This window comes from Narcine bancroftii, chromosome 6 (assembly GCF_036971445.1).
Source record: "Narcine bancroftii isolate sNarBan1 chromosome 6, sNarBan1.hap1, whole genome shotgun sequence".
Taxonomy (NCBI): Eukaryota; Metazoa; Chordata; class Chondrichthyes; order Torpediniformes; family Narcinidae; genus Narcine; species Narcine bancroftii.
Window position 1 is genome coordinate 184,610,784 of NC_091474.1, and position 25,788 is coordinate 184,636,571.

At 38.2% G+C, this 25,788-nt stretch overlaps 1 protein-coding gene across 5 annotated transcripts in view; it reads left to right on the plus strand.

Moving 5' to 3' along the window:
• The window catches only part of LOC138736839 (nuclear receptor coactivator 7-like), a 156,947-nt gene that overhangs the window by 54,520 nt on the left and 76,639 nt on the right, over positions 1 to 25,788 (plus strand). For 3 of the 5 annotated variants that reach the window (XM_069886932.1, XM_069886931.1, XM_069886933.1), the window contains one exon: positions 13,408 to 13,679. The exons of 1 other annotated variant lie outside the window; for it this stretch is intronic. In XM_069886932.1, the coding sequence (XP_069743033.1) occupies positions 13,408 to 13,679 (272 nt within the window). Of the gene's footprint in view, positions 1 to 13,407; positions 13,680 to 25,788 lie in introns of those variants that run through there. One more of the 5 variants, XM_069886934.1, reaches the window with a different exon arrangement.

Below are 25,788 nucleotides of genomic sequence, written 5' to 3' on the forward strand. Positions count from 1 at the left end.
CATGCCATTGGTTGAATTGATAGCATAATGATTAATTTGCCAGACTAATATATAGATGTGTTTGCTATTCTAGAGACATTATTAGGATTTAAAGTCAAGTAAGTACTGTAATCTGGAATTAAAAGTATCCCTTCATGTGGGTGACAATAAAATTATCAGATTATTACGAAAGCCCATCTTGTTCTCTCATGTCCTTTAGGAGAAGGAATTCTGCTGTCTTGCCAAGTATACTGCATCAATATAGTTGATTCTTAATCAGCCTCTGAAATGACCTGTGACCATCTGAGATGAACAATTAATGCCTTCCTTCCCATTGAACTCATCCATCAAATGGAAGGAAAAAAATGAAAATAATTCCCATTAAATATAGTGAAAATATAATGCTACAACTTGATGGGAAATGTTTCATTTTTCCATAAACCATCATTTGTAAGTTCCATGGTATATTTAGCTATATTGAAGGAATGAAATGAGGAAAATGTTGAAATATTAATTGTTTCTCCTACAGTTACCCCACCAATTAATCTGAACTACTTTTCTGGTTTCTCTCCCAATTCAGCTTCTTTTGTTCACATGAGCCACTTCTCCCTGCCCTCATTTTAGTTATCTGATTTTTTTTTTAATTAATAGTTCGTACTGCTTAGGCATTGATTCTCTCCCTTTCTAATCCCCTCTGTCATTGTTGCTCCCCTAAACAAAAACATGATTTCTCACACACAGATTTCTACATTTCAACCTCCTTTCATTAGTGCTGAGTAATTGATGGACCATTCTTTACAGAATAAATCCTGAGGAAAAAGCCTTCTGTTGTTCACTTGTTCATGCACATATTTTGTTAATGAATGCGCCACTGAAGCTACTGGTTGCTGAATCAGCTGCTTATCAGGTCTTTATGCAGAATGAAATTGGAAAAGCTTAGTGCCTTATCTCCTAGTGATCAATAGCTCAGTGTCATGTCCAAGGAGAAACTATAGACTTCCCACCACTTCAACCACCTTGCAAGATTTTTGAAAAGTTAAATTGTTTATTCATGCAAGAGAGAGATATTACAGACCTGTGATTTAAAATACATTTAATTCAAGCCCCAGAAAGAGGTTCAATGTTGGAAACTTGCAGTCAGACGAAGTGAGAGGAAACTTCCAGGCAAACCTCAAAGCAAAGCTTGAGGATGCAATCCGCCTCACGGACTCGTCCCCTGAAACCCTCTGGGATCAGCTGAAGACTACCATACTGCAATCCACTGAAAAGGTACTGGGCTTCTCCTCCAGGAAAAACAAGGACTGGTTCAACAAAAACAATCAGGAAACCCAGGAGCTGCTGGCAAAGAAGCGAGCTGCCCACCAGGCTCACCTTGCAAAGCCGTCCTGGCCAGAGAAGAAACGAGCCTTCCGTCGCGCATGCAGCCATCTTCAGTGCAAACTCCGGGAGATCCAAAATAAGTGGTGGACTAGCCTCGCCAAACGAACCCAGCTCAGCGCAGACATTGGCGACTTCAGGGGTTTCTACGAGGCTCTAAAGGCTGTGTACGGCCCCTCACCCCAAGTCCAAAGCCCGCTGCGCAGCTCAGACGGCAAAGTCCTCCTCAGCGACAAGATCTCCCTCCTCAATCGATGGTCAGAATACTTCCAATCTCTTTTCAGTGCCAACCGCTCAGTCCAAGAATCCGCCCTGCTCCAGCTCCCTCATCAGCCCTTAAGGCTAGAGCTGGATGAGGTCCTCACCCGGGAAGAGACATATAAGGCAATTGAACAACTGAAAAGTGGCAAAGCAGCAGGTATGGATGGAATCCCCCCCAGAGGTCTGGAAGGCTGGCGGCAAAACTGCATGCCAAACTGCATGAGTTTCTCGAGCTCTGCTGAGACCAAGGAAAGCTGCCTCAGGACCTTTGTGATGCCATCATCATCACCCTGTACAAAAACAAAGGCGAGAAATCAGACTGCTCAAACTACAGGGGAATCACGCTGATCTCCATTGCAGGCAAAATCTTCGCTAGGATTCTCCTAAATAGAACAAATCCTAGTGTCGCCGAAAATATCCTCCCAGAATCATAGTGCGGCTTTCGCGCAAACAGAGGAACTACTGACATGGTTTTTGCCCTCAGACAGCTCCAAGAAAAGTGCAGAGAACAAAACAAAGGACTCTACATCACCTTTGTTGACCTCACCAAAGCCATCGACACCGTGAGAAGGAAAGGGCTTTGGCAAATACTAGAGCACCTGGGATGCCCCCCAAAGTTCCTCAACATGGTTATCCAACTGCACGAAAACCAACAAGGTCGGGTCAGATACAGCAATGAGCTCTCTGAACCCTTCTCCATTAACAATGGCGTGAAGCAAGGCTGCGTTCTCGCACCAATGCTCTTTTCAATCTTCTTCAGCATGATGCTGAAACAAGCCATGAAAGACCTCAACAATGAAGACGCTGTTTACATCCGGTACCGCACGGATGGCAGTCTCTTTAATCTGAGGCGCCTGCAAGCTCACACCAAGACACAAGAGAAACTTGTCCGTGAAGTACTCTTTGCAGACGATGCCACTTTAGTTGTCCATTCAGAGCCAGTTCTTCAGCGCTTGACGTCCTGTTTTGCGGAAACTGCCAAAATGTTTGGCCTGGAAGTCAGCCTGAAGAAAACTGAGGTCCTCCATCAGCCAGCTCCCCACCATGACTTCCAGTCCCCCCCACATCTCCATCGGGCACACAAAACTCAAAACGGTCAACCAGTTTACCTATCTCGGCTGCACCATTTCATCGGATGCAAGCATCGACAACGAGATAGACAACAGACTCGCCAAGGCAAATAGCGCCTTTGGAAGACTACACAAGAGTCTGGAAAAACAACCAACTGAAAAACCTCACAAAGATTAGCTTATACAGAGCCGTTGTCATACCCACACTCATGTTCGGCTCCGAATTATGGGTCCTCTACCAGCATCACCTACGGCTCCTAGAATGCTTCCACCAGCGTTGTCTCTGCTCCATCCTCAACATTCATTGGAGCGACTTCATCTCCAAGTTTGCAGATTTGTAAGGGGATGCAAATCGGAGTGAATTTCCATCCTTTTTCAAATCGGAGGCACTGTAGACAGTGAAGAAGGGTTTCAACGCTTGCAGAGAGATCAGGACCATCTAGAAAAATTTAATGCAGACTAGTGAAATGTTGCATTTTGGAAGGACAAACCAAGAAACGACATGCACGGTAAATGGAAGGACACTGAGGAATGTGATAGAATGGAAGGATCGAGGACTACAGATATACAATTCCTTGAAAATGGTGTCACAAGTAGATAGGGTTGTAAAAAGAGCTTTTGACATATTGGTCTTCATAAATCAAATTATTCAGTACAGGAGTTGGTATGTTGTGGTAAAGTTGTATACGACATTGGTGAGGCCAAATTTGGGTTATTGTGTGCAGTTTTGGTCACCTAACTACAGGAAAGATATCAATAAGATAGGAAGAGTGCAGAGAAGATTTACTAGGATGTTGCCTAAACTCCAGGAACTGTGTGACAGGGAAAGGTTGAACAGGTTAGGACTTTATTCCCTGGAGTATAGAGGAATGAGAGGACATTTGATAGTGGTATTTAAAATTATGAGGGGGATAGACAGAGTAAATATAGGTAGACTTTTTCCATTGAGGGTAGGTGAGATACAAACCAGAGGACATGAGTTAAGGGTGAAAGGGGAAAAATTTAGGTGAAACATAAGGGGGAATTTCACACAGAGAGTGGTGGGAGTGTGGAACAAGCTACCAGCTGAAGTGGTGATTGTGGGCTCAATTTTAACATTTAAGAGGAATTTGGACAGGTAAATGGATGAGAGAGTTATGGAGGACTATGGACTGGGTGTAGGTTGGTCAGATTAGGCAGAAAAATAATTGGCATAGACTAGAAGGGCAATGTTCTATGGTTTTATGTATATCAAGAGTAAAAGAGAGGGGAGAATAGATATACAACCATTAGAAAATGACACTGGAAAAATGATGGAGACAAGGAGATGGCAGAGGAACTAAATTAGTAACTTTGAATCTGTCTTCTCAGTGGAATACGTTAGCAAGTTGGCAGATGTCAAAGGGTAGCAAGAAAGGGAAGTGAATGCAGTTACTATTTCAAGAGAGAAGGTGCTCAGAAAGCTGAATGGTCTAAGGATAGGTAAGACCACATGGATCCTTGGGTTCAGAAAGAAACAGCAGTAAAGGTGGTGGAGACATTGATAATCTTTGAGGAATAATTAGACTTCAGTATGGTCCTGAAGAACTGGAAAATCGCAAATGTCACCCCACTATTCAAGAAGGGAGGGAGACAGCAGAAAGAAAATTATAGACCAGTTAGCCTGATATCAGTGGTTGGGAAGATGTTGGAGTCAATTGTCATGGATGAGGTTACAGAACACTTGGAGGCACAATGCAAGACAGGCCAAAACTAGCATGGTTTCCTTAAGGAAAAATCTTAACAAACCTATTTGAATTCTTTGAAGAAGCAGGCTAGATATGTTGATTTTTGATTTTCAGATGTCCTTTGAAAAGGTGCTGCACAAGAGGCTACTTAACAAGATAAAAGCCCATGGTATAACAGGAAACATACTACTGTGGGTAGAGGGGTAGAACATTGGCTGATTGGCAGGAAGCAGAAAGTCAATATATAGGAATCATATTCTGGTTGGCTGCCAGTTGCTAATGGTGTTCCACAGGTGTCAGTGTTGGGGCTGTTGCTTATTAGGTTGTCTGTTAATGATTTAGATTATGGATGAATAGTTTTGTGACCAAATTTTCCGATAATACAAAGGTAGGTGGAGGAGCAGGTAGTGTTGAGGAAACTGGTAAGATGCAGAGCAATTTGGACAGATTAGGAAAATGGGCAGAGAAGTGGCAAATGAAAAATCTTGGAAAGTGCTCAGTTATGCACTTTGGTAAAAAAAATGAATGGGCAGATTATTTTCTAAATGGGAAGATGTCCTGGGTAAACTTGTACCTCTCACTTTGTTCGTTTTAGATTGGTCACAGTGTTTGAGCTACCGAAAGAAAACAGACACACACACCGAGAGAACTTCAGTTTATACAAGTCTTTATTACTAAATCTAAAGCTGAATTCAAACTACAATTACTCAGTGGCTTTATTTTCCAGTTTCCTTTGTTCTCCTGCTTGTGCTCTTATCTCTCTCTCATACCACGTGACTTCCGGTACATCTCATACATATTCATTATCATGACATCCCTCCTTCAATCAGAAATAAACTTTACCTTCACTTACCAATATCCCTCGGAAACCTACAAACATCATAACTAATGGTAATACTATAACTCAACTACATAAAATTTACTTCCTACAGCACTCATACATGCACTTTATGATATAAGATTAAAATACTATCCCAAAGTTCTTATTAAAACTATGGCACAAAGTCTTCATATCGTTTGGGCGCTTTCTGGTTTCGTTTTGGCCTGCCTGCGATATTGTCGTCGCTTCTCTGTTGTTCACTCTCAGCGTCGGAAATACTGCTCGCCACGGCTTCGGGTGTTTCTGGCGTTCTAGTCACTTCATCAGGAGTGCTGGTAACTGCCTCTGGAACATCATCAGGTCTCTCAGTTTCAGCATCTCGTATTGGCCTTTCAACCTCTTCGCTCGATGTATCTCTGGACTGGTACCTTTTTACACCTGATACATTTCTCTTATACAGGACTCCAGTCGGAGACTTGACTGTCACCATACTGCCACTTCTGGATACGACAGTATAGGGTTGATGGTAATAAGCTTACCACTAGTTTCATGCCTCACTAGAACATTATCTCCTGGCACGATGTCTGAGTACTTGGCTCCACGTTTCGAATCTGTGTACAGCTTTGCTGCACCTTTCTTTTCAGCATCGTGGTCCCTCATCTCCTGGTCGTCTCGGATTTCCTTTATTTCGGGCATTTTTGTGCGGATTTTTCTCCCAAAAAATGCTTCTGCGGGACTTTTTCCAGTGGTTGCATGAGGCGTTGCTCGATAGACAGCCACATAAGATAGCAAAGCTTCTCGCCAATTTTGTCTTTCTGCGTGTGCAGTCCTCAATCGTTTTTCAATGGACTGATTTTGTCTCTCTACTTCTCCGTTGGCTTGCGGCCATTTCGGAGTTACTTTATGATGGTGGATACCTGTGGTCCTCATGTATTCCGCAAATGTCTCTGAAATGAATTGTGGACCATTGTCAGAGTATAATGTAACAGGTAATCCATATCTTGCGAATATCTCTGCTAACGCTTGTATTGTTTTTTCAGTGGTTGTGGACTTCAACACCACGTACTCATAGTATCTGCTGTAGTAATCTATCACTACCATAATTGATTCACCCGTCGGTAAAGGTCCAAGGAAATCAACAGCTACGTCGATCCATGGTCCTATCGGGAGTTGCGTACTCTGGATCGGTTCTGGCGGATTACTCCTACTTGTGATTTGACATCCGTGACAAGTTTTAACAAATTTCTCTGCGTCTTTATCACAACCTGGCCACCATACCTTGGTCCTGAGGTTTTGCTTGGTACCAACAATGCCTAGGTGTCCTTCATGCGCTAAGGATACGATCTTCGGTCTCAATCTTTGCGGTATCACCAATCTGCAACCTCTTAATACACACTGTCCGATGCAACAAAGTTCGTCTCTAATGGGAATGTAAGCCTTGTGAGTACACTTGTCCCATTGTCCACTCTGTATGCATTCTCTTACTTCCATGAGTTCTGGATCACGTTCGGATTCTCTCTCGACTTCCTTCGTAGTCACAGCTTTCGGTGTCGCCTGAATAGCTGCGAAGCGTACAAAGCTCTCTGTTTCTCTTCCCAATTCTGACTTGGATTGTGGACCACCAACCTTCACCAATCTGGACAGTGGATCTGCAATGTTTGTTTTCCCTGCAATGTGGATTACTTTATATTTGTAGGGTTGTAGTCTGAGTACCCATCTTTCTATTCTGGCACATGGTTTGGATCTACGTGCATAGATCACCTCTAATGGCTTATGATCTGTGATGAGTTCAAATTCAATGCCGTATAAATATGCATGGAACCTCTCACAGGCCCATACAAGTCCGAGTGCTTCTTTCTCTGTCTGAGAGTATCTTCTTTCCACATCTGATAACGATCTGTTGGCATAGGCAATGATTCTTGGTCCTCCATCATGCATCTGAACCAACACGGCTCCTAAACCAACCGGGCTGGCATCCGTTATGACTTTGGTTGATGCCGCCGGATCGTAATATCCAAGAGTTTTTGCATCTGTCAGGCTTTGCTTCAGCGCTGTGAACGCTTTCTTCTGCTCAGATCCAAAATGAAATGGTACACCTTTCCTGGTTAGTTTCCTTAGTGGTTCTGCCACTGTAGCGAAATTAGGAATGAACTTTGCACAAAAATTGACCAATCCCAGGAAACTCCTCACCTCTGTTGCGTTCTGAGGTGAACGTGCCTCTTCAATAGCTTTCACCTTGGCCTCTGCAGGGTTTAGTCCTTCCCGTGTAAGTCTGTGTCCCATGAAGTCCATTTCTGACACACCGAACTGGCACTTGTTTCCATTCACGGTAAGGCCTGCCTCCTGTAGTCTAGATAGTACACGCCTCAACCGTTTGTCATGCTCTTCCTTCATTGGTGCATGGACTATGATGTCGTCAGAAATGTTGGCAACTCCAGGAATGCCTTGAATCACTCGATGGATTTCATACTGGTAGATCTCCGAAGCTGCATTAATTCCAAATGATAGTCTCTTGTAACGATACAATCCACATTGAGTCACAAATGTTGTTACATCTCGGGAACTTGGATCCAGCTCTAATTGATGATAGCCCCATTTCAGATCAATTTTTGAGAATACCTTGCTGGTAGTTAGTTCTTGAAGTATTTCCTCCACTGTTGGTATAGGGTGTCGTTCTCTAATTATAGCTTCATTGGCCATTCTCATGTCAACACATAGTCTTATGTCATCCTTTGGTTTGGGCACAATCACTACGGGACTGACCCATTGTGTCGAATGTTCCACCGGTTCAATAATGTCTTGTTCGATCAATTCTTTAATTTTGGCTTTGACTTTCCCACGAAGTCCAAAAGGAGTTCGGCGCATTGGTTGTGCCTTGGGTTTGACCGTTTCATCTACCGCTAGCTTCAATTGTCGACCTTTCAGCTTTCCTACTCCTTAGAAGACTGCGGGGAATTCTTGCTTCATATCCTTGTATGACTGAATTGAATTGACACAAGCTCCAATATGAAGTATTGCCAGGTTTTGCGCTGTGCTTCTACTCAGCAATGGTTCTCCCCTCTCTTCTATGACCATAAACTCTGCTTCGGTGTACTTATCTCCAGCTTCAACAGTTGCAGTAAAACATCCAATGGTCTGCAATGGCTTGGTTGCTGTGTATGGATACAGTTTCTTGGAACACTTCTTTGAGGTACAGATGATCTTTTTCCTTTTCAACTTCTCCCATAAATGTCGATCAATCACATTACTGTCACTGCCTGAGTCTACAATGACCTGCACTGTCACTCCACCAATGATCACTGGGACCTTCTCATGATGTACTTCATTCAACGTAAATTGGTAACAACTCTGTCCCTCCTGGGTATCATCATCATCACCGTCTATCTGGCGAATGGTATCTTTCTTTCCAGGATACTTTCCTTTCCCCCAGGCTTTGCCTTTGGAAGTTGTACTCTTCCTCTTCTGGTCTGCATTGGATTTGCTTTTGCACTTCTTTGCAAAGTGGTCCTTACCTCCACACTTTCTGCAAACTTCGCCTTTGGCCGGGCAATATGGGTCTTTTCCAGAGTGACCTCGGTTTCCACATCTATAACATTCCACGTCCTGTGTCGACGTATATCTTGACTGGTTATGGTGATGTGAGAGCCTCTTAATTTGCTGGCTTGAGTTGTCTTTCAGGGTCATGGTATGAAATTGCCCTTCAACAGCCTCTAATGCAGCAGCAATGGTTAAAGCATTGGTGAGTTCCAACTCACTCCCTCTTTCCAGTAGACGTCTTCTGAGTTTATCTGATCTGCAGTGCTGCACGACTTGATCCAGTAATTGGTTGTCCAAATCAGCTGGCATGTAATTGCATCCAACAGCTAGCTGGCGTAGTCTCGTCACGTACTGAGCAATTGTCTGGCCATCTTCTTGTCTCGTTCTTTGAAACAAATGGCGTTGCAATGTAGCATTCGGTGTCACTACATAGTGTGCATTTAATGCATCTACTGCTTTCCGGTACTCATCCTTTCTTCCAGTATTCAAAAGTGTCTTAAATGTTTCCCGAACTCCGGGACCAGCAGTGAAAAGAAGTAACGCCCTTCTCTGCGCTTTTTGTTCAACTGTACTGGTATCTAGAAATAGGCCACGACTGTCAGCGTTGGATTCAAATTCTTCCAGCCATGCCTTCCACTTCACACTTACAGTGCTTGCATCACCAGTCGGGTCAAAATGAGCAATTCCACTATGTGTTAGAAAGTCACCGTCTGCCCCAGCCATGAGGAAATATTCCAGCCCCAAAAGTGCTGAGTCAAAGAGAAAATTCTTATCACCTTGAAGTTGTCTGTAATCCTCTGTAATCTTGTTTAGTCTTTAATTTTCTTCAAGCTTCTTCCATCCTCGTCGCCAATATCACATTTGTGGCCCGAAATGTGAAGTTAATAAAACATCAAACACAAGTTTTATCAGTTAAACTTCTCAGTGTCTTTATTCTCCCGTTTCCTTTGTTCTCTTGCTTGTGTTCTTATCTCTCTCTCATACCACGTGACTTCCGGTACATCTCATACATATTCATTATCATGACAGTAAGGAATTGATATTAATGAATCCCTAAATTCTTCTGCTCTTTTACATTATTTGTATAATACTTAAATCAATTTCAAGTAAATTGAAACATTTTCTTTGGGTGGAACGAATTAAGAATTAGGTGATATAATCTTAAAATTAGAGCCCACTCAAAATGATATCAAGAAGCAGTTTTTAAAATTTTTTTGTCTAATTTGGTTTTGCCATTGTTAAAGGACAAAGAGCTGAAGAGGTTAGATGGCGTTTTTACTGAGATGAAAATTAAAGAAGCACTGCAAACTATTCCTGGAAGGAAATCCCCGGGCGAGGATGGTTTTACTTCCGAATTCGATAAATAATTTTATGACTTATTGCTCCCTGTGCTAATGGAAGTTTTGAAGCAGGCTACTGAAACTGGCTCTTTTCCAGAATATTTTTCTAAGGCATTGATTACAATAATTCCAAAAAAAGAGAGATCCGTTAAAAGTCGGGTCATTTATTAAATGTAGATTATAAGATAATGGCTAAGGTTCTAGCTAATAGATTAGCTAAATTTTTGCCAAAGCTGATTCATGTAGATCAGGCTGGATTTATTAAGAATTTATATTCAGCGTATAATATTGTTAAGTTGATGTCTTTGATTAATGTTTCTCGAGCGCAACCCAACCAACCTATGATAGTGGCTTTAGATGCAGAAAAGGCCTTTGACAGAGTGGAATTTTTTTAAAATTTAAAGTACTAGAGAAATTTAAATTGGGACCACTCTTTACTGGTTGGGTGAGGGTGATAAGAATCCATCAGCCAGGGTGGTGACAAACGGACAAATATCATCTTCGTTTACATTGACCAGATCGACCAGGCAAAAATGTCCTTTGTCACCAGCCTTATTTGTGTTGGTGATAGATCCATTGGCTCAACTGATCAGACAAGATGGCAATATTAATGATATTAAAATAAATTCAGATGAATGTAAAATCAATTTATTTGCAGATAATGTTTTAATATATTTAACACCTCCTGAGCAATCCTTAGAACATCTTCAAATGTGATTAGAGCAGTATGGTAAAATGTCAGGATATTAAGTTAATTGGGAGAAAAGTGAGATAATGCCATTAGTAAATGAAGACTATTCAATCTGTAAACAGAAAACTCAATTTTGGTGGTCTGATAATCTTAAATATTTGGAAATAGTTGTAGATGTTGATTATCATCATTTATATAGGTTAAATTACTTGCCTTTATTGAGTAAAATTAAATATGATTTAAATAGATGGAAAGATTTACCAATAAAACTGATAGGTCGTGTAAGTTTCATTGAAAAGAGTATTTTTCCGCGTATACAATATTTGTTTCAATCAATTCCTTGTAAACATGAAAATTTTTTTAAGGATTTGAATGCCTTAATATGATATTTTTTAGTGGAAAGGTAAGTTGGCAAGAGTGTCATTACAAAAATTGACTTGGAGATGTGCTTCAGGAGGATTACAATGACCACCTTTTCAGCTCAATTTAAATTTATTAATAGGATGTTTGATATTGATCAATCTTCGATATGGGCTAAGGTTGAGATGGCTCAGATTTCTGAAACAAAATACAAATCAATTTATTTATAAATGGAATCCTCATCTTTTACAAAATTGTCATTTACCTGTGTTAAAACATTTAATGGAGATCTAATATAATAGTACTCGAGATGGCAGAGGTCGACAGCATCGAGTCCACGCTGCTGAAGATCCAGCTGCGCTGGATGGGTCACGTCTCCAGAATGGAGGACCATCGCCTTCCCAAGATCATGTTATATGGCGAGCTCTCCACTGGCCACCGTGACAGAGGTGCACCAAAGAAAAGGTACAAGGACTGCCTAAAGAAATCTCTTGGTGCCTGCCACATTGACCACCGCCAGTGGGCTGATAACGCCTCAAACCGTGCATCTTGGCGCCTCACAGTTTGGCGGGCAGCAACCTCCTTTGAAGAAGACCGCAGAGCCCACCTCACTGACAAAAGGCAAAGGAGGAAAAACCCAACACCCAACCCCAACCAACCAATTTTCCCTTGCAACCGCTGCAATCGTGTCTGCCTGTCCCGCATCGGACTTGTCAGCCACAAACGAGCCTGCAGCTGACGTGGACTTTTTACCCCCTCCATAAATCTTCGTCCGCGAAGCCAAGCCAAAAAGAAGAATATAATAGGAATCGGATTGTTGGAACCAAAGGTAAAATTTTGGAGAGGACTCCATTGTATCAGAATAAATTGTTTCCTTTTACAATGAATAATCAATACTTGAAATCATGGAAGCAGAAAGGTATTAAGTTTGTACAAGATTGCTATGAAGCTGGTTCTTTTCTTTCATTTAATAGACTTAAAGGAAAATTTGGAATTATGTCAAATACATTGTTTGCATATTATCAAGTTCATGCTTTGTTGTTAGATAATTTTGGACATGAGCTAAGGTTACCTAGGCAAACTAAATTTGAAATTCTACTTACTGATGGGGGTTAAAAAAAAGGGATTTGTTTCAGAAATGTATGCTTTATTGCAACGTAAAATGAGTAAACCAGATTTGTATAAAGCGAGAATTAAATGGGATAAAGATTTGTCTATTCCAATATCTCAGGAAGAATGGAAAATAGGATTAAGTTATGTGATATAGCATGACTAAATTAATGAATGTGAGATATAGATTAGTTCATTATAATTTTATTCACCAGCTTTACTTAACCCCTGAGAAGTTAAAGAAATATGGATTTAGTTCTTTGGCTTTGTTTTTGATGTGGTAAAGAGATTGAATCTTTTTTACATTCAGTATGGCTTTGTGAAAAAGTGAAACCTTTTTGGTGTAGGATTATGGAATTTTTGGAAGGTTTATTTAAATTTGAACTTGATCCAATGTTATTTTTGTTGGGATACAGCACGACATTGATTTTGGGGCTAAAATTAGAGAAGTTTCAAATTGCATTTATTCGATTAGCAGTGGCTAGAAAATGTATAGCTATCACTTGTAGAAATGAAATTGAGTTGAATATTCAAAGATGGCTTATAGAGTTGAGATCTTGTATTCCACTGGAAAAGATAATTTATAATTTACGCGATAATTATTTTTTCATTAAGGTGTGGGGCTCGTATATGAAATATATAGATTTAGAAATGTAGTAAAGTTTTCTTTTTCTCTTCTTGGATGGAGATGGCATCCTCCATGGCAATAAGTAGATAGTAATATGGATATGTTAACTCCTTTTTTTATGTATATATTTTTGGAGGGTAGTTATTAGGGGGCAAGGGAACGAGGGGGAGGGGGAATAAAGGGAGAAAACTTTGTATATTTGTATCTTTTTATTGTTTGTATACTATTACCTTCAATAAATATACAAAAAAAATTTAAAAAGCAATTTTTTGCACAAATTTGGAACTTTCCCCAGAAAAAGTTAGAGGCTAAATCAGTTGAAAAGACCAAAACTGAACTGAGATTTTTTTTGTTATGAAAATACATTTTGGGATGTACTTGGATAATGTTCGTTTCTTTTTTGAAATAACCTCAGACATAAGAAGGAAAAATGAATTTGATATCATCTTACATTGCAAAGTACCATATTGTATTCAGGAGCAAATACGTACCTGATGCCATAAATTCACAGTAATGTTTTATTTTAAGGTTAAAAAGAACAAAGCAACTAAAACAAAAGGAAGCAGAATCTTCAAGTTGCAAAACTGAAAATCTATTGCCTAAAATAGAAATACAAACTGGTGAAGATCATTCTAAAGAAAATCAGAGTGCATCTTCACAACATATGGTTGACAATGAAAAGTTGATGGATAATTCAGAAAATTCTTTGAAAAAAGGGAATAATACAGCAGAGAATAAAAGAAAATCTGTTCCAAGGAAAGAAATCCGACGTGCAGAGTTGAAGAGTTTTTACTTGTCTGGTAAGTAATTGTAAAACATCATTGCATGGATTTGACAGCCAATTTTTTTTCAATTGTGTAAAATGAAAATGAATGAATGATGGAGAAGTTTTAGTTCAGTCTGCAAACAAATTTGACACCAAAGCCAGTCAAAATGTGTGTAGTCAATTTGAGAAAACACCATTGAATGTTCTAAAAACTTGTATGTACAAATGTATATATTCAACTCTACTCTGGCCTATATTTTAAATAAAGCAAGTAAACAAAGAAGATAAGGACTGGAATAGTGCCATTGTGAGAAAGATTGCAGAGGTTTGGGCTATTTCTTTGGAATAGATGTGTTTGAGGGGAATGAACAGAGCAAATAGGAAAGACCTGTTTCCCTGAGCAGAGGGACAAAGACCAGGAGCATAGATTTGTAGTAATTGGTGGAAGGATTAGTCGACAGTGATGGATAATGTTTAGCCCCAGAGAGTTGGGGAAGACATTTAAACTAGATTCGGCCTCTTTATTTTCATCCTTACCTTCAGGCTATGGTAAAAATAGAATACTGAACTGGTGAAACTCAGCAGGTCAAACAATGTAACTTATTAGCAAAGATAAAGATAATAACCATTGTTTCAGTACCTTTGCTGCAAAACATACTGACCTGCTGAGTTTCTCCACCATTGTTTTTACTTTAACTTCCGTGTCTGCAGATTTTTGTGTTTTACTTGGGGCTATGCACCTAGTGATGGTCAGAGGGATTAGGCTGATGAGGCAATAACCAGACTAAAAGGCCACCTGTGTTGTGAAATATTAAAATCAGAATGACTAAACTGGTGGAGTAAAATATGGGTGAAAAATGCAAGAAGGAAGAGAGGAAGTGTTAACTTTTTCTGGATTAATTATTGGAACTGAGTGTTGATTGCTGGGTAAGAATTTGATTAACAAAATAGGTTAATTTGCCACTACAAATCATCTCTCGTGTGTCAGTGAGTGGTAGAAACTAATGAGTTGATAGCAATGTGGGGAGAGTAAATTAAAAAATTAGTGTGTGGGTTCTCAGTGATTTGTACAGATCCATCAAATAAACTATGATGTATGACTTTTTAATCATCTTGTTTGTTCAAATGAACTTGTGACATTGTTGCATCGCTTGTGACAGGCTGAAATAGCGACTGACATACACGATAGCAGAAATACAGGCTGTCAAATATTGTGATTGGTATGAAATTTTACATTGTAAATTTTTTATTTCCATCAAGTACAGTATTTATCGATATCATAAAGAATAATAAAAACAACAATGCAAAAGAATACATAATTTCATATTTTATCTCCCTCCCCTCCCCAAAAAAAGTTAGAAAAAAAGAAAACCTGCCTGATAATCATATAACCTCTTTGTAAAATATCAAATTTACATAATGATCTTGAACCTTGAATTTGGAGTTGGAACAGGAGTGACAGGCGCCGTAGATGAAGTTATAACAATAAAATCCATATAAGATTTCCAGATCTTATCAAATTTTTCTGGTTGATTCCGTAAATTATACATTATTTTCTCTAATGGTATACCATTTAGTAATTCCATTTGCCATTTATTCAACCCCACATTATTGTCTAATTTCCACATTACAACAATATATTTCTTTGCTATTGCTACATTTAAAAACTTCTGATAAATAACTTCAAATCAAAAATATCTCCTAATAAAAATATTTTGGGATCTTTCAAAACTTGCATCTTCATAAACTTGTTCCAATAGAATACTAATATCTTCCCAAAATTTTTCTACTTTTTCGCATTGCCAAACTGCATGGAAAATAAGTTCCTACTTTTTTACATCTAAAACATTGATCAGAGCAATTTGAATTAATTCCACGTAATTTATATAGAGTACAATATAATTGATGTAAAAAAAGTTAAATTGTGCCATTTGATATTTAACATTAATTATATTAGTTATACTTTCATAACATAATTTTGACCATATTACTTCTTGAATTTGTATATTTAAATCTTTCCCATCTCAATTTAGATTTAAATAGATATTTTTCTGCATAGTATCTTACAATTTTGTATACTATTAATAATACATCTTTTGATAAATGTATCAGTTATTAAATATTCAAATTGACTTTGTTCAGGTAATCTAAAAATTCATCCTTAACTTTCTTGTTAAATATGATTTAAGCTGATAAAAAGAGAAAATGGTGTTATTTGGTATACTATACTTATCTTTCAATTGGTCAAAGGTCAAAAAAACCCCAAAAAACAATCCTTTATCCTTTTTATTCCACAATTGTATCAAATGCCAAAATAAGCATTATTAATTGTAAAAGGAATCAAGGGATTTTGCTTTAATAACATTCTAGCCAACTGATAATTCTTCATTCCTCTTTCTATATGTATTCCATTTCATACTTTAAGTATGCGTTTCAAAATTGGTGTATCTATTTGCCCTCTCAATAATCCTTCATGCCATTTATACAAAATATGCTTTAAATTATTTTTTCCTATTTTACTCATTTCAATTGGTACCCATGCTGTCTTTTCACCAGTCTGATAACAATCTAAGTTGAACTGCTTTATAGTAATTTTTAAAATTAGACATTCGTAATTCCCTCCAGTCGTATTTCCACGTTAATTTTTCCAATGCCATCCTAGGCATTTTGTCTTGCCAAATAAATCTTCTTGTACTTTTATTTAAATCTTGAAAAAAAAATTGTTGGTACAAAAATTGGTAATGATTGAAATAGATATTGTATCCAGGGAAAAATATTAATCTTCACATAATTTATCCTTCGTTTTAGAAATTGGCAAATCCTTCCATCTTGTTAAGTCTTCTTTAATTTTCTTCATAGAGGTATATAATTTAATTTAAATGAATTATTTTAATTCTTACCAATATTAATTCCTAGATATTTAACCTCCTTCTTGTGCCATTTAAATGTTTTCCATTTTCTTAATTTAAAGATGATCTGTCTCAGTCATTGACATCACTTCACTTTTATCAATATTTATTTTAAAACCTGATATTAACCCATACTCCACCAGTTATATGTTTATTTTTAATTAAAATTCAAAGTTTATGAGCTATAATAATTACATCATCTGCAAAAAGAGTAATTTTATGTTCTTTATCATTGATCTTAAAACCCTCCATCTCATTATCTCTTCTTATCACCTCTGCTAAAGTTTCTATAGCCAACACAAATAAAACAGGTGATAATGGACAACCTTGTGAAGATGATCTTTCCAATAAAAAAAATGATATTTGTCTATTTGTATTTACTCTAGCCTTTGGGCAATTATATAATGCTTTTATCCAGTTTATAACATTTATTGGAATTCCAAAAACCTTCAATACTTTAAATAAATAGTCCCATTCCAATCTATCAAACACTTTTTATGCATCTAGAGCCAAAGCTACTGATGGTATTTTTCTTTTCTGTGGCATATTTAACAAACTTAAAAATCTGACAATATTGTCAGCTGATCTTCTATTCTTAATAAAACCTGTTTGGTCCATATTAATAAATTTAGGTAAACATTTAGCTAATCTATTAGCTATTAATTTAGACAAAATTTTATATTCTGTATTTAATAATGAAATTGGCCTATATGAAGATGAAATTAAAGTATCCTTCTCTTTTTTTGGAACAACTGTTACTAATGCAGTTTTAAACAACTCAGGTAAATCATAAAGTTCTTCCATTTGGTTTAACAATCCCATAAATATAGGAATCAATAACTCTTTAAATTCTTTATAAAACTCTGAAGAGAAACAATCTTTTCCTGGATCCTTATTAATTAGTAAAGATATCAATATGCCACATTTCTATAACTGCAAAAGGATTTGTTAGTTCTGTTTTCTTTTCTATATTTAATTGTGACAAATATTCATCTATTTTTATCTCCATTCTTCAAAGATTCTGATTGGTATAATTTCTTATAAAATTTCTTAAAAAAACATCATTAATGCCCTGTGTTTTATAAGTGAGATGTCCCGAATCTTCTTTTATAGCTATTATTATTGATAATTGCTGTGCTAAAACTTTATGGGCTCTATCTCCCAACTCATAATATGTTTGTCAGGTTCGCCTTGTATCTCTCTCCACTCTGTACATTGGTATTGTATTACATTTCAATTTTTAAAAATCCAATATTCTTCCTTTCTCATCATTTATTTGATTTTGCAATTCTTTTTCTGTCTTTATTATTTCATTTTCCAAATGATAAACTTCAGACATTTTTTTATTCGTAACTGTATAAGCCTTCATAGAATCCCAAGCTACAAACTTATTGGTTACAGAATGTTTGTTAATATCTAAAAAAATATTATCTATTGTCTTATAAATTCACAAAAATCTTGTCTTTTTAACAATTCAGTATTAAACCTCCATCTATAACATATCTTGCTCTTCCTCCAATAAAATTGACATAACCAAAGGTGAATGATCAGAGAATATCTTTGCTTGATATTCAATATTTTGAACTCTTGCTTGCAGTTGAGAGGAGATTAAAAACATATCTATACATGAATATGTCTTGTGCCTCGAGGAATAAAATGAATAATATCTAATATCAGGGTGCATTTTCCTCCAACTGTCAATGTTTCATTTCATTTATAAAATTCTTCATAGTTTAAACTTCCTTACTTTTAACCATAATTCCATCTGATCTGTCCAACTTTGAAACAAAAGTAAAATTAAAGTCTCCTCCCATAATTATTTTCCCCTTTGCATTAGCTAATTGCATTAAAAACATCGTGTATAAATTTTGCATCATCTATATTCGGTGCATATATATTCATCAAAGTCCAATATTCAGAATAAACTTTACAATTTACTATCACATATCTCCCCACTTTATCAATAATTACATCCAATATTTTAATTGGTTAATTTTTATTTATTAATATCGCTATTCCTATAGCTTTAGAATTAAATGAAGACAATACACTTCCTACCCAGACTCTCTTTAACTTCACGTTCTATTTCTATTAAATTACTTTCTTGCAAATAAAGAAACCATATCTACTTTAGTTTTTTTCCCATGTAGCTTAATAACCTTTTTCTCTTTATCGGTTTCTGAATTCCATTAATATTAATACTGATGAAAGACAATTTCCCCGCCATTTGACACCAAAGTTAAACACGTCCCCTTCCCTCCTTCCCACTCAGCCCAACTCTCTTTGTATAATATACTACATATATAAACAGTCGAGGCTTAAAACAAGGAAAGAAAAGATAGGGGAAAGAAAAGAGAATAAAAAAAAGTGAAGAAAAACCTCAGAGGCTCGTGATGTTAAAGCATCTCTATTCCTCTGATCTATATGGGATGCAGAGTATCAAATTAGTGCCCATGACTCCACAGTGGTCAGCATCATATTCCCCACTAACTCACTTGAATTACTGTACCATTCCCAACTATAATCTTTCCAATAGATCGAATAGTCCATTAATCTTATCCAATATAATAGATCATGTACATTATAGGTTAAACCTTCCTCCCCCTTTAAGCTCTCTCAAAACAGAATATACTTTCAGATACAGCAGAAATCTTTCAGTTGTGCAATTAATTTAGGTATCAACCTGTTGATCTTTAGCAGGCAATGAATCGGCATATACCTTTGCTTCATTAGGCTCAGTAAAAAAATCTATTCCTCCCTCCTGGGATGAATACTTTCAATACAGCTGGATATCTCGAAACAAAGGCATAGCCTTTTTTCCATAACACATTTTTAACTGGATTAAACTCTTTTTTTTCAACAATTCAAAACTTGTGCCTGGATAAAAGAAAATCTTATTTCCATTATAAATCAAAGGTGATTGTCTCTCTTTAGTTTGCTTTGCTGCCAACTCCAATATCTTCTCTCTTACCTCATATCGAAGGAATCTGACAAGTATTGGACAGGACCTTAGGTCAGGCTGAGGTTTAGTTTTCAGTGCCCTGTGGGCTTGTTCAATCTCCAGATATCCTTGAAATTCAGCCTGACCCAAAGATTCCGATATCCACCATTGCAAAAAATTTTTTCATATCTTGACCTTCATCCTCTTCAAGTCCAACAATCTTAATATTATTCCATCTACTAAAAGTTCCAAGTTGTCTAATTTTTTACATTAACTGATTGTTCTTTGCAGCAGCCTCTGCTTGTACTTTCTTCATTTCGTCTTTGATATTTTGAATCTCATATTTATTCCCTTTAAAGTTGCCATCCATTGTTTCAAATATTATATCAACTTGCTGCATTAATCTTTCCATCTTATCACCATTCTTCCTTACTTCATCAGTTATAGATTGTCGAAAAAAAGTAAAAATTGGTTCAGTTCTCCAGAAGATAAAGAAGCCTCTGGATCTTTTTCTGCTTTTTTCTTGATTGTAGGTCATTCTTGAACTTTCCTTTGCTTTTTCAGGTCCTCTTCCTGATTACTGGAGCTGTGAGTGTCTTAAATATTTTTTTAAAATTTCCTCCATTCTTTTTATGTTCTCTGCTCATGCATGAAAAATCGTGCATGTGCAAAGTCACTTCTTCAGTTGATGACGGCAGCCATTGTCAGAGAAGACCACATGCAGCTGTGTCCAAGGTCTCCCCGGCTTCTGGCCATTCTCCTTTGGATGTTACCTTACAAGCAACTCCAGGATCCTTTCTCAGGGTAGGCCTCTCTTCCTTTTCTTGTTCCTTTTCTTGTCGGTTTCTTGTATTGCAGTAAGGCCTTCTTTGGTGGCATTGTTAATGACTTCTGTCTGTCTTCAAACAGTTCTTCCTTATACTTTCTGTAGCTTTTATAGTCTTTTTATAACTTTTTCTCAACTTTTTCGAGGAGAGCAGGGATTACCAGTCTAACCTCGCATCATCACGTGGCACCCCCACCCCCAGAGATTCATTTTGAATCGAATAGAATGACAAGATTTGAAGCGTGGTCAAGCAGTCATAAGGAACAAATTGGTGTTTGGATTAAGAATTGCTGCTGGCACTAAATATGACGTTGCAAGATTGATTTCAGAAAAGAAGGGATTGTCCTTTTAAGAGAGGAAAAAGAAGATAAAAATATTCCCCCAAAAATTTAGAAGTGCTTAATTGTGCGAGAATAAATGTTAGCAGGAATGTCTTGGAGGTTTCTCTTTCTTGCTCGATCCCACTCTTATCTGTTGGTGGCCTGCATTATTATAACATAATTCCCTGAAAGTTGAATCACTTGTGGATAGGGTGGTGAAGAAGGCATTTAGTATGTTGGCTTTCATAAATCAGAGTATAGAATACAGGAGTTGGGATGTTATGTTGAAATTGTATAAGGCATTGGTGAGGGCAAATTTGGAATACTGTGTGCAGTTTTTGCTATCAAATTACAGGAAGGATTTAAACAGAATAGAGAGGTTTACGAGAATGTTGCCAGGGATTCAGGGTTTGAGTTACAGGGAAAGGTTGAACAGGCTGGGACTTTATTCCCTGGAGCGCAGAAGATTGAGGGGTGATTTGATAGAGGTATTCAAAATTAAAAGGGGGAAAAGATAAGAGTCAATGTGGATAGACTTTTTCCATTGAGAATGGGGGAGATTCAAACAAGAGGACATGGATTGAGAGTAAAAGGGGAAAAGTTTATGGAAAAAAAGGGGGAATTTCTTCATGCAGAGGGTGGTGGGGGTGTGGAATGAACTTCGGGCAGATGTTAATATTTCAAGGAAATGTTGGATGGGAGAGGTGTGGAGGGTTATGGGCTGGGTGTGGGTTAGTGGGACTAGGAGGGAGATGTTCACCATGGACTAGTAGGGCTGAGATGGCCTATTTCTGTGCTGTTAATGGTTATATGGTTGAATTCTGCAACCTGAACTAACTAATTGTCTGTCTGTATTAAGTTGAACAATTATCATACAGTTGTATAAATACAACTGGATAAAATGGTGTTCTGCAGTCCTCGGTGTAAAATCATGCAAACACATTTATAGACATAGTATACATATTTAGAAGAGATTTATATGCAGTACATTTCTAAAAAAGTGGGTACAGAGCCGTTGTCATACCCACGCTCCTGTTCGGCTCCGAATCATGGGTCCTCTACCGGCATCACCTACGGCTCCTAGAACGCTTCCATAAGTGCTGTCTCCGCTCCATCCTCAACATTCATTGGAATGACTTCATCACCAACATCGAAGTACTCGAGCTGGCAGAGTCCGCAAGCATCAAATCCATACTGGTGAAGACCCAACTGCGCTGGGTGGGTAACGTCTCCAGAATGGAGGACCATCGCCTTCCCAAGATTGTGTTCTATGGCGAGCTCTCCACTGGCCACCGAGACAGAGGTGCACCAAAGAAAGAGGTACAAGGACTGCTTAAAGAAATCTTTTGATGCCTGCCACATTGACCACCGCCAGTGGGCTGATATCTCCTCCAACCGTGCATCTTGGCGCCTCACAGTTCGGCGGGCAGCAACCTTCTTTGAAGAAGACCGTAGAGCCCACCTCACTGACAAAAGACAAAGGAGGAAAAACCCAACACCCAACCCCAACCAACCAATTTTCCCTTGCAACCATGCCTGCCTGTCCCGCATCAGACTTGTCAGTCACCAATGAGCCTGCAGCAGACGTGAACGTACCCCTCCATAAATCTTCGTCCATGAAGCCAAGCCAAAGAAGAAAAGAATTTCTAAAAATGAATAAATATTTTTAAATAGATAGTAGATTCTTGGAGGGATTATGAGTTCATCAGTCATTCAGCAGTTTCATTGTCTGTGGGTCTGGCTCTGATACCTCTGTATGTCTTTCCCGAAGGGAGTAGCTGTAAGATGCTGTGTGTGGGGGTGGTAGGAGTCCTGAACAATTTTTCGAGCCTGTTTTATGCAATAATCCTGGTAGATCACGTCGATTCACAACCAGGGATACACTCGCATTGCATACACAATAGTAGGACGCATTAATATGCATTGGATACTTGAAATTCCCAATAGTACACTTGGATTATGCAACAATTTTGCCAGTGCTCTACAATACACAAAAACGATTGACCAATCAACGGAGAAACAGTAGTCTAATTTCAACTATATTTGGAGAAATGCAGTGTCTCTCCTTGGTATATGCCACAATATTCTCACCCTATATGACATAAACCACTTAAATGGTCTCCAATGTTATCCACGGCCCACAACCTGGATCAGACTCATCACAGTTGGCCTTCCAACAGCGCCTGTGGCTCACAACCTGGAGTGGAGTTCAGGGAACTGTTCCATGTGGTGGGCTTTATGCTGTTGCCGGCTAGAAGGGTTAGCCCAGGTTGCACCTGTGTGACCTGTGAGGACCAATGGCATCTGGAGGGGGTGGCCCATGTGCACCCACAAGACCTGAGAGAACCAATTGTGTGGTAGTCTTGCGAATGGATATAATGCTTGATTGGCAGGTGATCAGGAATCAGTTTCCTGCCAGAGGGTTCAGGTAACCTTCTGTATAACACCAGCTGAGTACTGAAAACCTGTGCTGACTAACTTGCCAATGTATTCACAGATATCTTCAAAATATCACTCTGACAAGGTGTGGTACCCACTAGTTGCAAATAAGCCTCAATAATAGAGGTATCCAAAAAGAGTGTGATAACCTACCTACATGACTACTGACGAGTGGCACACACATCCTCAGTGATGAAGTGTTTTGAGATGTTGGTGTTGAAGCATTTCATCCCCTATCTGATCAATGACATGAATCTATTCCATTTTGCCAACTGCAACAACAGATCTATGGCAGATGCCATCTCACTGGCTCTCCACAAAGCCCTGGAACACCTGAACAGCAAAGACACTTAAATCAGGATGCTGTTTATCGACTACAGTTTGGCATTTAGCATCACCTTCCCCTCAAAACATCAAAGACTAGGGCCTCAATACCCCATTATGTAATTGGATCTTTTTGTTTCTCTTATTCCAAGTAAAACATGAGGCAGCCAGTCCTCTCCTCTTGAATGAACTACAAGGGCTTTGACCAGACTTGGCAACTTGTCCTGTTCCAGTCCCAGCTGCTGCTGTCTGTGTCTCTCTCTCGTAGCTGCAAAATCCAGCAATTAATTTGTTCAATGCTTCAAACATTTTTCATGCCAAGTATGCTTTCAGCTGTGGACATTAATGTTTTTTTTTTTCAGTGTGAAATAAAGGTAATCAAAATTTAATTATAAAAAATGGGAGGTGCGATATTCTTTTTATACTTAGGATGGGTTTGCTGGAATGTAAGTTAAGGAGCACCTATAGAAGTGAACAACAAAGAAAACTTGTTTTTTTTCCCACTTATTTGCCTCATAATTTCCCACTTACTCTCCTTGTTGTCTGGCATTCTTTTCTCCTGAGATACTGTTATCTACTCCAGATTTTTGCTTCATGCTTCAGTTTCAAACAACCGTTGACTCCTCTATCCATGTAATAAACTGCAATCCTTTCCACAGCTTTGTGTACCTTTCTAGTCATGTGGCATATTAACTCAAGTTTTAGCCAATTTTCCAATCATTCCTGATGTAAGTCTTTGAAACACAACTTCCTGATTCAAGGAGTTTCTCTACTACTGTTATCAGACTCTTAAATGGACCTCTCCTTGATTAAAGATTATACCATGACACTGTATTAACTGTTCTTTTCTCTGGACTGTTTGACTTAACTATAGCATGACACCCTGCACTTTTGTTTTTATTATTGCAACACCTGTCCCACTTGTTATGAGCCCAGAGGACCCCAAAACCCAGCAGCAAATTCACCACACAAAAGTTGCTTTTAATTATATTTAAACATGAAAACAGGATCAAACTTTAACTTATTACTATTAACTTAACCTAACCTAACTTAACCCCCTTCTAATTCTAAGCGCATGTGTATGTAATGTGTGCAAGTTCAGAAAAGTTCTTTGATTCATAGTCCAATCTCACTCCTCCAAATTCACTGGTATTAGGCAATTCTTAAACTGTGCACAGAATTTAACATGATTTTCACCAGGCTTTGGTGCTTGAAAGGTAAATTATTACTGATCAGGAAGGTTCTTGTCAGTTTTCAGAGATTTGTTGTTCTTTGGACACCTACAACTGATTCCTTTAGATTAGCCACTTCAGTGTCTTGCCAAAGAAACCTGCACTATCAGGGTTTTCCAGATGATAGGCTCTTTCTTTCAGATCATCACAGAGTTCCTTTTCTGTTTCCTTTATCTCAGATGAAACCTTATACAGCCAGCCATCTCCTCTTGAATGGACCACAAAGGCTTTGAATAGGCTGAACTAAGAACTCTCATCCTGTCTTCAAAATGGGATTTTTCCACAAGCTTGCCAGCTTGTCATGTTTCTCTCTCTCTCTCTCTCTCACTCACACACACACACACACACACACACACACACACACACACACACACACACACACACAGAGAAAATGACATGACCCTCTTAGAACAGCCAACTGCACTCAGACAGACTGCAGTTCCGCACCTAATCTTCCAAGTCTGTTCATCTGTTGCTTTCCAGAACAATAATCCATAACTCCACAACATGTCCAATTAACATCTATTTGGGAAGTCCTTATAGGCATCCTTCAAAGTTTTTGCAAAGGCACCTGGAACCTGGACTGTCCGGCTTGAGCAGAGCTCTGGCATTTTAAATGAGATCTGTTTTGAAGTGTTTGTATGTGACCTACACTAAAAAACCTGCCACAGTTTATCTCCTTTAAAACATATCTGAATACAATATAAAATATAACAATCTGTCACACACTTAAATATGATTTGCCTGAATACCACACACAAAATATTTTCCACCATATCTTAGTCCAAGTGACAATAGTTTATTTCAATTTTCCAGAAAAGTGAAATTTCACACTAAAATCATCAATTGTTCCTTGTGCAATGCTCCTCTTCCTCCATGATCCAATACAGCCATTGCTATGGTTAATTGCACAATTTTTCAAACTTTTTGCGCCATCATCTAGCTTGTTTTCTTCTGCCCAGTCATAGATAGCAAATTATTGAGTGGCTTCTCTTCCTGTGCAACAATTCTATCTCTGTCTTCACAGTATTTATTCTTGCCTTTTTCTTTCCCATTCATTTGTTTAAGAACATTAAAAAAATACCAGTCTTCATTTCTGTACTGATTATGTGGATTACTTCATCACTGCCTCATTTGATCTCTTCGCTGCCT